Here is a 15,293-nt window from a genome sequence, read left to right as displayed (position 1 = left end):
TCAAACATGAAGAGAAGAACTTACAGCCTCCGCCTCGGAAGGGTCATACCAGACGTTGATATATGGGTGCTGGAGAGCTTCGTCCACAGAGATCCTTTTGGATGCGTCAATCACCAGCATTTTGGATAATAAATCCCTCGCCTGACTGGCTGCAAAAATAATGATGTGAATGTACACATACCTCATAAAGGTTTTTAAAATTAGCAATACATTTCAGAAACTTGAAATGCTCATTTTTTAAAAAGTATGTGTTTTATAAAAATATTTTACTATAAAATCAGGTCATACATATGATGAAAAATTATAGTTACAGAAAAAAATGACTAAAACCTTACTTTGTTCCACCACCCAGAAATAAACTTAGTGTATGCTCCATAATAATATGAAAACACACACACACACAAATAGGATTAAATAAATATATTTATAAAAGTACCTTTAAGTTTGTTGTGTTCTGAGTCAGCAGGGAAAAGCACATCGGGGAAGAGTTTCTCAAAGCTATATCCAGCATATTTAGGTCTGTTTTCAACGTAAGTCCTTACTGTTGGTTGTAGTTTCTTCATGAATTCAGGACATGGTGTTCCAAGCTGTTCAATAACTTTATTCCACTGATCAATATCTAATATCAAGTAGCTAAGAAAAATACTCCGTATCTAATGTTCAACACATATTCATAGCCATATTAAAATAACAAGAAAATAACAATTATAAAATTCTAAGAAAGAATGTGGCAGTTACAAATCTTTTATCTTATAGCCACCTTGCAAAAGGTGGACAGAAAGGGTCAATAAACAAGCACTGTTAATCTTATTGAGAGAGAGAGAGAGAGAGAGAGAGAGAGAGAGAGAGAGAGAGAGAGAGAGACTGACTGTGTGTATGTGTGTGTGTGTAATATTCATTTTATCATATAAATGAAAGCTTAGCCCAACTGGTGCGGCTCAGTGGTTGAGCGTCATCCCATGTACCAAGATGTCACCAGTTCTATTCCCAGTCAGGGCACATGCTCAGATTGTGGGCTTGATCCCTAGTAGGGAGTGTGCAGGAGGCAGCAGATCGATGTTTCTCTCTCATTAATGTTTCTATCTCTCCCTTCTCCCTTCTTCTCTTTCTAAAAAAATCAACAAAAACATATTTAAAAAAGTGAACGCTTAAACCAACAAATTCCAAATACAAATGACTCAAAGAATAATGATAATTACTACCCACAGGGACTCTAAATGTAAACTGTACAAACTGTACACAATTCTAGAATACAAAAATATTTTTTTCTGGCTCATCTGAAAATGTGAATGCATATCCTAGAGTAGTGATGGCGAACCTTTTGAGCTCGACGTGTCAGCATTTTGAAAAACCCTAACTTAACTCTGGTGCCCTGTCACATATAGAAATTTTTTGATATTTGCAACCATAGTAAAACAAAGACTTATATTTTTTATATTTATTTTATATATTTAAATGCCATTTAACAAAGAAAAATCAACCAAAAAAATGAGTTCGCGTGTCATAGGTTCGCCATCACTGTCCTACAGGCTAAGAAATATTGCTTATAATCTGTCCCTTTTTTTGAGAATTTTCTACACTAACAGAAAATAAAAATGATGGCTCTGGTAAAAGTGGTGTTTTCTTTTGCCATGCTTTGTTTAACTTAGGTAATAAACTCTGTTTGAAAGCTCTGAAACCTGTGAACATGAATCAGTGTTTGGTAAGTTGTGAGGTTAGAACTCCCTGTCTCCTTCCTCCTAAGTCTTCACACTGCCAGTCCTCCCTGGGACCAGAACCAAAGCTCTCTGATGATCTAGTGCATATGGCTTTCCCATGCCTTCTCCTCACGTCAGTCTCAGGGTGACTAGCTGATAAACACATCACACATCACTCGCTGGTAATGTAAATATTAAAATAGATGAACAAAAAGCATGACTCCAAATCTACTTACACCATAATAAAACTATTACTGCTGAAATTCTCAGATGAAAAGATCAGTATGTTATGTTAAGAAATCAGACAACCCAAAGACACGAAACACAAAGAACATTAACAAAAAGGAAGGTGGGGTGGGGGGAGGGGGTAAAACAAAAGGATGACCAGAAGCAACAGACAATTCCAAAATTCATATTCAAGTCCTAAGTACTTCTAGACTTAATCAAGTGCATACTTATTAAAATTTTTTAATGTCCGCCATGATTTTTGATTTACGTTAAGTAAATCAACTCAAAGCCAGCAAATAATTGTGGATAATTAACTTGAGCAGTTCTCAGAAATAACATGACACAACCAATACGTGGGGGAAGGGAAGTCTATGTCAACTAGCAGGTGGTATTTTGAAAGAGTAGAGTAATTTAACAATATTATTAGGGAGAGACAAAATACATTACACTTGACATAGCTGAAGTGCTGTCATACATTTTGACCTTTAGAAACTACATTTTAGGCCAAAGATAAGGATACGATCTGTACCTGGGAACAAAACACCACCTTTGATCATTTCTCCCATGATGCACCCAACTGACCAAATGTCAACTGAAAACAAAATGCAATGACATTAACATAAAGAATTTGGTTAAAATAAAAAATAAAAAAACATTAAAAAAAATCACGCACACCATGTATACTTTAAAATTATAGAAAGCAGTACAAAATAAAAATGAGTGACAGTGAATGTGCTCTAACTACCAGCAGAGACTGTATTTCCTGCTGCCGGACGCAGCCTACGAACATTTCAGCTTCTCATCTCAGCAGTTTTTGAACTGTAATAGCCACAAACTATCTGTTTAAAACCCCCTTGTAAGAATGAACCATCTTCATCCCCATTAGCGAACATAAGGAAGTCCATCACTAACTAATTTCACTGCTGCAGCAGCACAAGGATACAGTCCCTTCCTGGAAAGAGGATTTTGTGGCAAACCATTTCTCCCATAATGCACCCCACAGACCATAAATCCACTATATGTTTGCAGCACAAAAGAAGGAAAAGCAAAGCAAAAGGTCATTAAAATCAAAGAAGCATAATATGACTGCATTATATAAAAACTACAAAACATCACAAAAAGAAAAAAGTGATTTTAATTTTAGCTAATGGAATAATTTAAAACACAAAACATTTTTCAAAAGGCTTTGAATTACAAAAGCAAATGGTGAAGTGTGGCCTTTTAACTATATATCTAATTTTAAAGTGAGAGCCATGCACAGAAATAATGTAGTTAAAAATCCTATACATTTTGTCACTGAAAATTTGTTTATAAAATACAAAATAGCAGCAAACTTAAACTTTGTAAATAAGGTTGAAAAAGTACACGAGGTAGCAAAATTTAAAAAATGAAATCTTGACAATATTTTGAGTTTAACTGTGCATTATGCTCTCTCTTTAAGTCAACAAAAAAGCATGAGCAGAAATAATTTAGCATGTTAAATATTTAACAGAAAGCATGTATTTCTAGGAATAATTATAGTTAAGAATTAATCTGAAGCCCTTTAGAAATTTTCAAACTGGATTTCATAAATGTATTTGAGTAGCGCTATATCTATTTTGAATTGAAAATCATTTGTTCCCCAGCAATGCTGTGCTACATCTACCCTACTATCCCAACAGGAACAAGTGCATGGACGGTGGATAAATGATCAAGTCAGGAAACTCAGTAAAAAAGCATATATCATGTTTTCTACCTAAAGTCTTTAAACCCATAAAACTAAATTGCTTTGGTTGAAGACGTTTAGTTTTGGCTGAATAGAGTCTGAGAGTTCCCACTTCAACGAGACCTCTAATCAATTCTGAAGACATCTGCTAGACCAGTGGTTCTCAACCTTGGCTGCACATTAGAATCACCTGGGAATCTTTTTAAAATCCTGATTTCTGGGCCTCGTCCTCTGGAAATTCTGTTTCTTTGCTATGGGGTGGGGCCACAACATTAGTAACAAAGAAACAGAATTTCCGGAGAATGAGGCCCAGAAATCAGGATTTTAAAAAGATTCCCAGGTGATTCTAATGTGCAGCCAAGGTTGAGAACCACTGCCTTAGAAGCTTTCATTTTTGAAGCTTGAAGGTCTAAATTCTTTAAGGGCAAAAAAGGAAAAAGGTAGAAATTGATGTGAGAGAGAGACACCCTTTACCACCCTGGAGGACTTAGGAAATGTCAGTGTACTTTCTGGGACACACCCTTATAGGAGACTGCCAGTTCACCATAGGCTCATAGGAGCTAAACTAGAAAGAAATTTTGGAAAACCTTTGGAATTAAAGTTTCTCTAAAATTTAATATTAAAATAAAGGCAAATATTTTTTATATGTATGGTAGGATTCAACTTTGAAAGACAAGAATTTAGATAAAAGTTAATATTCATAAATCTGAAGGAAAAAAATTCCAGGGTTTTCATTTTTGGTAAAAATCTATTACAATAAAATTTCCCTATAGATTATAGAGAATGGCAAACTTTACTTAAATATCCAGGACACAGTTATGTAGAAAACTTTAATAAATCACATAAACCCATTTTTAAACAGACTATGAAAGTCGCAAGCATGTGAGCAGTTCTTGTCTGGGTCAGTGGCTCATGCATAAAACTTCTTTTAATGGGTCTATAGCTAATTAGGCAGCTTATATATATATTCCATTATATTATACTTTCTACAAAGCTTTGAGGTAGCTTGCAATAAGAGGCAACATTAAAGACAAAGTTGTTAAAACAGGTGAGGGTGGGTGGAGGAAGTTCTTATGTTTGCCCTTGATGGCTAATGCAGTTATTGTTATTAAGCATTACATTTGACTCTGTTTCCTGAGACCAAAAAAAAGAAAGAAAAGGTGATAAAGTCATCTGCATAACTCTTAATCTATGAGGAAAGCAAGTCAATTCTTAATATGGTTTTTTTTTTAGTGCTAATTTCTGGCAGGGAGCTATCTCCCCAAATCACATTTATAGGCCACAGAGTGACACATTACACCGTAGCTGGGACAGTAAATGGTTTTATAGCAAATGCAAAAGCAATCTTCATGTTGGTCACTTGTATCAATTCTAAAAAAAACCCCTAAAAAACAACAACAACAAAATCTCAATGAGTCTAATACTAAATCGAACTCACTAGATCTACAGGGTATAAGAAAATTTCAGATAGTAAGAAAACAAAACATCCTGTTTATTTAAGAACAAAAGAATAATAGTAAATGTTTAAAGTATTTGTTTTTAATTAGCTCAGAAAATAAAAGGAAGTTAAAATCCTCAGTTCAATATTATCTTTTCTAAAAATGATTCAAGAAGACTGACTTAATACAATTTCTTAGTTCAAAGCAAACTGCTAGGAAAAAGTCCAGGCCCTATTCCAGGCAGTACTTTGGATAAAGTTACCACAAGTCAATCAAGGCCTGTGCACTTTCACCCCCGTCTGAAAGTCTACAACATTTTTCTCAAATATATGTGTATGTTTAATTTTTTAATAATTCATGAACTACATGCCTGACAATTTTCTTCAACCTTGATTCTAATGCTGATATATGTAACTGAATATACCCACACATAATATGCCATCTCTTTAAGGCTGGACACAGGGCGTTGATGATACAACAGTTTCCTACAAAAGGTCACCTTTATTATCCATCAGCTTTGCAGATGGCTTTATCCTGGCTCTTCAAGCTTACTAAGTGCTATTGCTGGTAACTCTAGTCTCAGGGGGCTGGAAATAGGTGCAAATGTCACTAACAGCAAACTAGGATTCATACAAAAGATAAACGGTCAGTCCACTATACATACTCCTTGAGCCCATGTTAGAAATATTCACTGTAAAGTTACAGGAAAGTAAATTTCAAGGGCCATGGCAACAAAGTCCTTATCCAAAGGTAGTGTTGATGGTTAGGTATTTGTAATTAAATAAACAGGTACCCTAAGTTTTCCCAAACATTTATGACAAAATTTAGAGTTACTTTAAAACTCTTGACACAACGTTTCAGTGACATATATTTAACTATGCACTTCCGCTTAACTATTTACATAAGAAATCTCATAAAACAGAACAGTATTTCAAGTAAATGTGTTTTCTGACCGTTTTCTTTGTAGCCCATCCCTAGGATGACTTCAGGTGCTCTGTAGTAGCGCGTCACTACGTAGGGTGTCATCATGAAACTAGTTCCTGCAGTCCTGGCCAGTCCAAAGTCAAGAATCTTCAAAGTGCAGTCTGATTTTACTACTATATTACTGGGCTTTAAGTCCTTTAAGAAATAAAAAAATAAAAGAATGCTATGACATATACAAATATTTTGCAGTTCACAAGTTATCAGATCACTGATAAAACAATTCATGCAAACTGTTTATTTTTCTCACCATAATCGATATCACGGCATAAATTCATTATATTGGGCACATTTGAGGAATTCACTTGATGGTATTTTAATTTATGAATACATACAGTTATTAGAGAATTTAGTAATATTTTATTTGCTAGAAATTATGATTAGCTAGTAATTTTTGATCAAGTGGAGTAAAGCGATTTGGAACTACAACTAAAAGCTCACATAAGCCCTAGCTGGTTTGGCTCAGTGGATAGAGCGTAGGCCTGGAGCCTGAAGGATCCCGGGTTCAATTCCAGTCAAGGGTTGCGGGCTCAATCCCCAGTGTGGGGCATGCAAGAGGCAGCCTATCAATGATTCTCTCTCATCATTGATGTTTCTATCTCTCTCTCCCTTTCCCTTCCTCTCTGAAATCAATAAAAAAAATCTATAATAATAAAAGCATAATATGCTAATTAGACCGGACATCCTTCCAGATGAAGCTGGGGCTGCAAGGGAAGCCAGTGCCAGCAGCTGGGGGAAGGAAGGCCTACTCTTGCATAAATTTTGTGCATCAGGCCTCTAGTATTAAAAATAAAAAAGCTCATATAAAACGAATATGGTAAAAGAGAGAATCGTTAAGTTAGCATTTATATTCACTTGTATACTAAATTACCAGCATAAGAAAACCTGATTTTAAAGACACAATGGAGTTTGTGTAGATAATACAAATCAATAATTGGCCATTCTATGTCAATCCAAGCAGGTGTCATTTGACCTCTCTCATTGGCAGATGGCCAAGTATAACGACGGAAACAGTCCTCAGTGGTCTTTCCATCACTGACTGCTGTCCCAAATCACACAAATTTGTCCGTAAAATCTCTGTCTGCTCACAGAGGTAGGACAGAATTGTCTTGGTGCCACTAATCTATATAATTACTTGCTGTTAATGCTACTAAATAATGTCTTCGTGAAGAATTTTCCACCTGACCCCAACTTTAAGCAATTCCATGCTGTGGTCATTAAAAGGAAGGCAGCAGCGTAAACACTCATGGCTTCAAGTTCAACACATTTTGCCTGTTAGCTCCCATGAAACCTATTGTGAACCAAGAGACCATAGAAAGCAAACATACATTCATGACACAAACACACTCCATTATGGGTACTGATGGCCTGAAAAGCATGACTGCTTTTTCAATGTCTCTATCCAGGAAAAATTGTATGTTGTCTTTAACATCTTTTCATAGGCAATCATGGATGGTTTTAGAAGATAAGTAACCCAAGGGCTTTATCAAATTAAAAATAGAGATCAATAGATGTAGCGAAACAGAAGATGAAAATTTTCATTATTGCTGTTCCATAAATATGATATTGGCACTATTTCCAAAACACAATACTCAGCCAAGTAACTTTGCATGTTCAAAAATATAGCTTACAAGCTTTGATACCATTTCAATGTCTACTCGGATGGGTAAAGATCAATGGCTCTTTACACTACTGCATTCTCATCTAGAAATACAATTCTAATTTTAAACATTTTATTTTGGAAAATTAAGAGTAAAATACACTTAAAAGTAGATTTTTTTAAAGAAAAAACTGTCCAAAAATGCCTCAAATAATATTACCTGAAATCTATCCTTCTATTTATCAATATGTACCTTTCTACCGATGCTAGAACCATATGAGAAGAACAACTGAATTTGCATGAATTTGTACCAGAGTGGAACTAAGCTAACATTATTCCATCTTCTCTCAGAGTTTCTAGCCTCCTTACAATTAGGTAGGTAGTCAGGCAAGCCTAACTGTGACTAGTTCTGTGAAGTGGGATGTGAGTGAGAACATACAGAAGGGCATCCTGTTGTCCCTTCCCTGCTTTGGTGACTGTAACATTCCAGATGATGGACCCTCTGTCAGTCTGGGTTGCTGAGCATTGAGGTAAAGCAGAGCCCTCACCCATCATGACCTGCACTGGCCATGCGATGCGGGAAATAAACCGTAGTTGGTGAGCCATGGAGAATTCAGGGTTTGGTACCCAGCATAGTCCAGCTGTGACATTGTGATTTATAATTACTATATATTTGGTCTTTGTCTCAATTACTGAGACAGAGCTCTAAAAACCTTAGAATTTCTTTCTTTTTTTTAAAAAAAAATATTTTTTATTCATTTTTTTTTTTTTTGAGAGAGAGAGAGGAAGAGGAAGGGAGTGGGAGAGAGAAACATTGATCAGCTCTCTCTTGCACATACTCTGACCCGGGATCAGACCTACAACCTGGGTATGTGCTTAACCTAGAATCAAACTTAATCCTTCGGTGCACAGAACAACACTCAACCAACTAGCCACACCAACCAGGGCAAGAATTCCTTAATTGATAAGAGCAATAAAGGTGACTGTTATTTTTAAAGCCCTTTTCACTGACCCTGAGTTTATGTTAATGAGCTGACTTGCAAAGCCCAAAAGGATGGGGGCTGGTTGCCAAGGGAACCAACATTGTGATTTGAGCTTCAACTTTCAGCTCCACCCCCAGACCTCAGCTAGCTTTCAATGACCAATGGTCAATGATTCAATCAACATGCCTAGGAAGGAAATGAAGACTCCATAAAAACCACAAAAGACAAGACTTGGTGCTGAGCATGTGAAGATCTGAGGAGTGGCACACCCAGAAAGGGCATGGAGCTCCACACCCCTTTCCACATACCTTGCCCTATGCACCTCTCCATTTGGCTCTCCCTGAGTTAATGTCCTTTGTAATAAACTGGTAGTCTACTAAGTAAAATGTTTTCCTGAGTCTGTGAGAAGCTCTGGCAAATACATTGATCCTGAGTAGAAAGATGTGGGAACCTCTGAATTATAGCCAGGAGGTCAGAATCACAGTAATAACCAGGGCTTGTGATCGGCATCTGCAGTGGGGGCAATCTTGTGGGGCTGAGCTTTTAACCTGTGGGATCTGAATCTGTCTCCAGGTAGAAAGTGTCAGAACTGAATTAAATTGTAGGACACCAGCTGAAGTACAGAAAACCTGAAAATTGTTTGGTGAGAAAAACTGATACACGTGGTGTCACAAGTGGTACTGTACTGCAGTGAACGCCGAGCACTGCTCTTCCTGTCACGGGTCTATTCTGATAACCAGACACGCGGTGTCACAAGTGGTACTGTAGTGCAGTAAACACAGCCTGCTCTTCCTTCTTACCGGTCTATGGTCTATTCTGATATCACTGAAACTGGCGCCAGGTAGGGTGCCACTCTTCCATACACACATGATCATAGCTTAGCAGTCGAGTAGCAGGCAGCAGGGAAACTAATACCACAGTTGGAAAAGCGATCCAGGTTATATAATAGCAACACCTTCGAAGACACTGTCATTTGCAAGAACTCGGCAGGCACAGCCCTGCATAATGAAGTTGAGGCTCTAGAATAGGGTTGACAAAGGAAGGCCTACCTATGAAGAAACAGCCACACTCATTCAGTTGCTTATTGTCTATGGCTATTTTTGTGTTACACTAGCAAAGCTATAACAGAGCTTGTATCATCTGTAAAGCCTAAAATACAGAGTACGTTTGGGAAGAAGTGATTAGAAAGTAAAATTTTAGTAGTGTGTGCTGGTGGCTCCTGGATAGATGTGAAAGAATGTAGTACAGTAAATGTAACACAGAGCACTGTAATACAGGACACACAATTTACTGCCACTTTACAAGTAGAAATGAAAGGGAACAGAGTTTAGAATATTTCAGGCCTTGCCATTCTGGAAAAACTAAAAGTTACTAGACACTTACAAAAAAAGGCAGTGTATATAGCAGATATCTCCTCCTCCCAACCCTGTATACCTCTATACCTTTTCACCTTCAGATGACTTGTCTCAATCAACAGAATGTGAGAGAATGTGATGTCCACCAAACCTGAAGACGGTTGTAAATGAGCTTGCTTGATTTAGCTTGGTTCTCCTGTCTTTCACCATGAGAAAAGGAAGAGCCCAATGAAGACCAGCAATTTCCAAACTTTTTAATCTCATGACACACATAAAGTAGTTCTAAAATTCTGCAGCACACCAAAAAAAGTATTTTTTGCTGATATGACAAAAAAAACAACAACACCTAGGTATAATTTTATACACAGCATGGACTTCCTCTTCTCATACATGGTGAGACCGACTACCCCGACAGTGGAGCCTCACTCAGCCTGGGTCTCTGAGCGACTCTAGGGAAGCCCACCCCCCACCCTGACTTTCACTGAACCCCTACAGGACAAAAGTTCAGGTTATTTTAGCAAGTAAGCAATCTCAGCCCAGCAGAAGCATTAGCTTAGGCTGCGGGGACTTTGAATGAGTACTAGAGCAGAGAGAGGAGTAAATTGTGGCCTCAAGACCAGCTACAGAAGTGAGTGCAGTAGTTTATCCCATTAAACTTCTAGTAAGATACTCAAGAAAAGGAACAGACATCAAATAAAACCATGGAAGAACAGTTTCCAGAACTTACTGCATGAAGAAAGTGGGAACAAGGAGCACCAGGGGTGGCCTACAGTGGGTGCTGTGCTGCGAGCTCTGACTCCTGGGCAGCACGGAGCACTCATTCTTCCAGCTGCTGGCCCTGTAGGCTGCCGACAGCTTTAGCAAGTCTCTCCCCAGGAACTGCCTTCAGGGAGGTGCCTCGTTTTCCAAGGTCCTGCTACCCCCAGGACAAAGGCCCAGTTGAGTTACCAGCTGAGGCCTCTGGAGTGATTGCATCCAATTCACTTTCTCCCTCTGTGCACTTTTACTTCCTTAACTCTACTCAGAGACCCCCATATAAATCTTATTAGTTCAAACTTATTATGTAAATTTTCTATTGTACTGTATTTTTAATACTTTATTGCCTATATACTAAAGGAGTACGTATAGTATCCCAGTACATACTATTGTATTTGTGCAGTTATCCTATTTTTTACAATTTAAGATTTGTACATAGCAACTCTATTCCATGTCAAGTTCTTGACAATATTTATGTATAATACCCTTCATCCTTATAAGTAACTCTTTTTCCCACTATAATCACTTCACTTGATTAAACACTTATTCTTGTTTTCTTTTTTTTTATTGATGCTTAGAAAGAGAGAGAGGAAGGGAGAAAGAGGAAGAGAAAGACCAATTTGCTGTTCCACTTATTTATGCATTCACTGGTTCATTTTCTGTATGTGCCCTGACCAGGGATCAAACCTTGGCGTATTAGGACAATGCTCTAATCAACTGAGCTACCTGGCCAGGGCTCTTTTTTTCAATTTTAATTTTTATATCAAATCTATTGAGTGACATTAGTCAATAAAACCATATAGGTTTCAAGTGTATGACTCCAAAACACACCATCTGCATACTGCGTCATGCACATACCACCCAAAGTAACGTCTCTTTCCACCACCATTTATCCCCCCTTTGCCCTTTTCATTCTCCCTCCCCCACCACCTTTCTCTTTGGCTACCACCATGTTGTTGTCAGATCTATGGTTTTCTTATGATTAATCCCTTCCCCTTTTCTCCTAGCCCCCAACTCCGCTCCCTCTGACAACTGTCAGTCTCTTCCACCCTGTTTGCATTCTCCCAGTACATCTCTGCTAACATCTGTGCTTTCAGCCTTTGGAAATTAGCTACACGTTTTTGTTACAGAAACATGTACCTGTTGGGTGTGTGTGTGTGTGTGTGTGTGTGTGTGTGTGTGTGTGTGTGTGTGAGTGAGAGTGTGATAACCTTATTTTCATTAAGACGTTACTGTTATATATTGGTCTTCTGTAACTTAATGTTTCCTTTTTATGCTTCTTACTGTTTCTTTTTTTATTTTCATCTCCTGTCATTTGGTCTGTGATTTATGTACTGATCACCTGGTACCTCCATTAATCTGGAAATTTCCCACTTCGAAGATTTTACTTCACTAAAATCAAATTAACTTCCATGATGGTGGATTACTGTCCTGATCCAAAGGACAAAGGAAACAAACAAAGACAGAGCCCAGAAGTTTAACTCATTTGCTCTACGTCATATAATAGATGAGTATGAGTTGAGGACGATATACTCCTCCATTTAAAAGAATTTATCTTATGTTGCTTAAAGAAGGCATTAGATATAGTATTATAGTAGTTGCATATGTAATATACAAGGCAATCAGAATGATAACTAAGGATAAGCATGAATATCTCAGATACATAATTGTCTTAAAATAGTTAATTTGAGCACACATATATTTATTTTATTATGTAGGTTAGGATATTTGTTCCAAGGTAGCTCAGAAGGAAAATATACTTCCACTGAATTAAATACATTTTCAAAAATTCCTCCCAAATTAGATGCAATTCTTTTCAAAGAATAAGCTAGAATTAAAACTAAAATACAAAAACATATGTCCACACAAAAACTTGCATTTGAATGTTCATGTCAGCATTACCTAAAAGAGGCAAAAAATGGTAACAGCCTAACTGTTGATCAAGTAGTGAAATGATTAAACACATGTGGTATATCCATATAGTGAAATATTATTTTTCAATAAAAGTAAATGAAGGACTGATAGGTGATATGTGCATGGATGAACCACATATTGTATAATTACATTTACAACTGAACCTTGAACTACATGGGTTGGATACGGAGAGATCCACTTATATGCAAACTTTTTCAATAAATACAGTAAATGTATTTTCTCTTATGATTTTTTTCTAGCTTACTTTATTGAATAAATGCAGCACATAATACATATAACATACATAATATGTGTTAAATAACTTTATGTTATTGGTAAGGCTATTTGTAATTAAGTTTAGGGAGAGTCAAAAGTTAGAAAAAGGGGTAGAAAAATATTTTAAAAGGTAAGTAAAAACTTTCAAATGAAATACATAAATCTATGCATCCAAACTATACAACAAGCTACAAAAAGAATAAAAGCAAAAAATCCGCACTGAGACTCATCAAAATCAAACTGTTGAAAGACAGACAAAAAAGAGAATTTTGAGAGCATCCAGAGAGAAGTAAAAGATCTTACAAGAGATCCTCGATATTAACAGCTAATTTCTAAAATAATAATAATGATGATGATGATGATGATGATGGAAGCCAAAAGGTGGTAAAATAACACATTTAAAGGGTTAAAAGAAAAGCCAAACAAAAATTCTAAATCCCGCAAAATCAAAACTGAAGGAGAAATTAAGACATTTTGAGATAAATGAAAAGCTAAGGGAGTCTGTCACTAGGACATATGTCATATAAAAAGTGCTAGTTCTAGCTGGCGTTGCTCAGTGGTTAGAACATTGGCCTGTGTGCCAAAGGGTTTCGGGTTTGATTCCTGGTCAAGGACACATATCTGGGTTGCAGGTCCGATATCCGCCCTCCATTGGGGCATGTGTGGGAGGCAACCAATGATGTATTTTTGTCACATCGATGGTTCAATCTCTCCCTCCCCACTCTCTTCCCCTCTCAGAATCAATGGAAAAAATATCCACACTCCTTGACTGGGGATTAAAAAAAAAAAAAAAGTACTAAATAGTCCTTCAAGTAGAAATAAAAGAACAACAAACAGTTACTTGAAGTCAAATGAAGAGATAAAGAATACTGGTAAAGGGCCCTAACCAATTTGGCACAGTGGATAGAGTGTCGGCCTGCGGACTGAAGGGTCCCAGGTTCGATTCCAGTCAAGGGCATGTACCTTGGTTACGGGCACATCCCCAGTGGGGAGTGTGCAGGAGGCAGCTGATCGATGTTTCTCTCTCATCAATGTTTCTAACTCTCTATCCCTCTCCCTTCCTCTCTGTAAAAAACCAATAAAATATTTTTTAAAAAAGAATACTGGTAAAGGTAACTACATAGATACATAAAAAGGCCAGCTATACTTCGCAATATTATTTAAAAGACAAATGCAATAAACAGTATGAACAAATTTATCTTGATGGGCACACAGTCTATAAATACGTAATTTGTGACAACAATATAAAGGGAAAAGGAAGGCTGCATAGAAGAGTTTTTGTATACTACAGAAGTTACAGTGGTAATAATTCAAAATAGATTGTTATAAATGGAAGAGGTTAAATTGTAATGCCTATGGTAACCTTTAAGACTGAAAATATAAAGAAAAGGAACAGAGAAAAAAAGATACACAACAAAAAATGTACTTAAACACACAAAAAGGCAGTAATAAAAAAATATGAGGAACAAAAAGATATGACTTATGACAACAAATAGTACAGTGGCCAAAGTAACTTCTTCCTTATCAGCAATTACTTTACATGTAGATACAGTAAACTCTCCAACTAAAAGCCAGAGAAGGGCAGAAGGCATAAAAGAAAGATGTGCCTCCTGCAGGCTATCTACAGAGATTCCCTTTAGCTTCAAAGGTACAAACGGACTGAAAGTGAAAGGATGGAAAAATCCTATATTTCATTCAAACAGAAATCAAAAGATAGCTATTCTAATATCAAACAAAACAGACTATAAGTCAAAAATGTTCCATGGGGCAAAAGAGGACAATACTCATTGATAAAAGGATCAATCCATCAAGAATATATGTATACATACCTAACAAAGCCCCCAAATACATGAAGCAAAATTGACATGATTGCCCTTGGTTGGTTTGGCTCAGTGGATAGATCGTCGGCCTGCAGACTGAAGGGTCCCAGGTTTGATTCCGGTCAAAGGCACATACCCAGGTTGCGGGCTCAATCCCCGGAAGGGGACATGCAGGAGGCAGCCGATGGATGATTCTCTCTCATCAATATGTTTCTATCCCTCCCTCCCTCTCCCATCCTCTCTGAAATTAATAAAAATATATTTTAAAAAACTGACATGATTGAAGGGAGAAATAGTTACACAATAACAGGTGTAGAGTTCTATGCCTTACTCTCATTAATGGACAAAAAAATTAGAAGATCAATAAGAAAATAAGGGTGGGAACAACACTATAAGCAACTAGACATAACAGACATTATAAAATAACTCTCTTCAAAACAGCAGAATATATATTTTTCTCAAGTGCACATGCAACAAGCTATTCTTCAGGCTAGACTATATTTTAGGTGACAGAATAAACCTCAATATTAAAAAAACAC

The 15,293-nt window shown here is 36.9% G+C and overlaps 1 protein-coding gene across 5 annotated transcripts in view; it reads right to left on the bottom strand.

The window, feature by feature from the left end:
• MAPK8 (mitogen-activated protein kinase 8) overlaps window positions 1-15,293 on the bottom strand; it is a 94,805-nt gene that overhangs the window by 14,482 nt on the left and 65,030 nt on the right. For 4 of the 5 annotated variants that reach the window (XM_036355906.1, XM_036355910.1, XM_036355911.1 and 1 more), the window contains exons 6-9: window positions 6,023-6,188; window positions 2,446-2,517; window positions 437-619; window positions 25-149 (exon numbers count right to left, since the gene is read on the bottom strand). In XM_036355906.1, coding sequence (XP_036211799.1) covers window positions 25-149; window positions 437-619; window positions 2,446-2,517; window positions 6,023-6,188 — 546 coding nt within the window. Of the gene's footprint in view, window positions 1-24; window positions 150-436; window positions 620-2,445; window positions 2,518-2,868; window positions 2,941-6,022; window positions 6,189-15,293 lie in introns of all 5 variants that reach the window. The other variant, XM_036355908.1, reaches the window with a different exon arrangement.

This window comes from Myotis myotis, unplaced genomic scaffold (genome assembly GCF_014108235.1).
Source record: "Myotis myotis isolate mMyoMyo1 unplaced genomic scaffold, mMyoMyo1.p scaffold_m19_p_24, whole genome shotgun sequence".
Classification (NCBI taxonomy): domain Eukaryota; kingdom Metazoa; phylum Chordata; class Mammalia; order Chiroptera; family Vespertilionidae; genus Myotis; species Myotis myotis.
The sequence above is the reverse complement of the archived record's forward strand: the minus strand, read 5'-3'. Positions and strand labels throughout refer to the sequence as shown.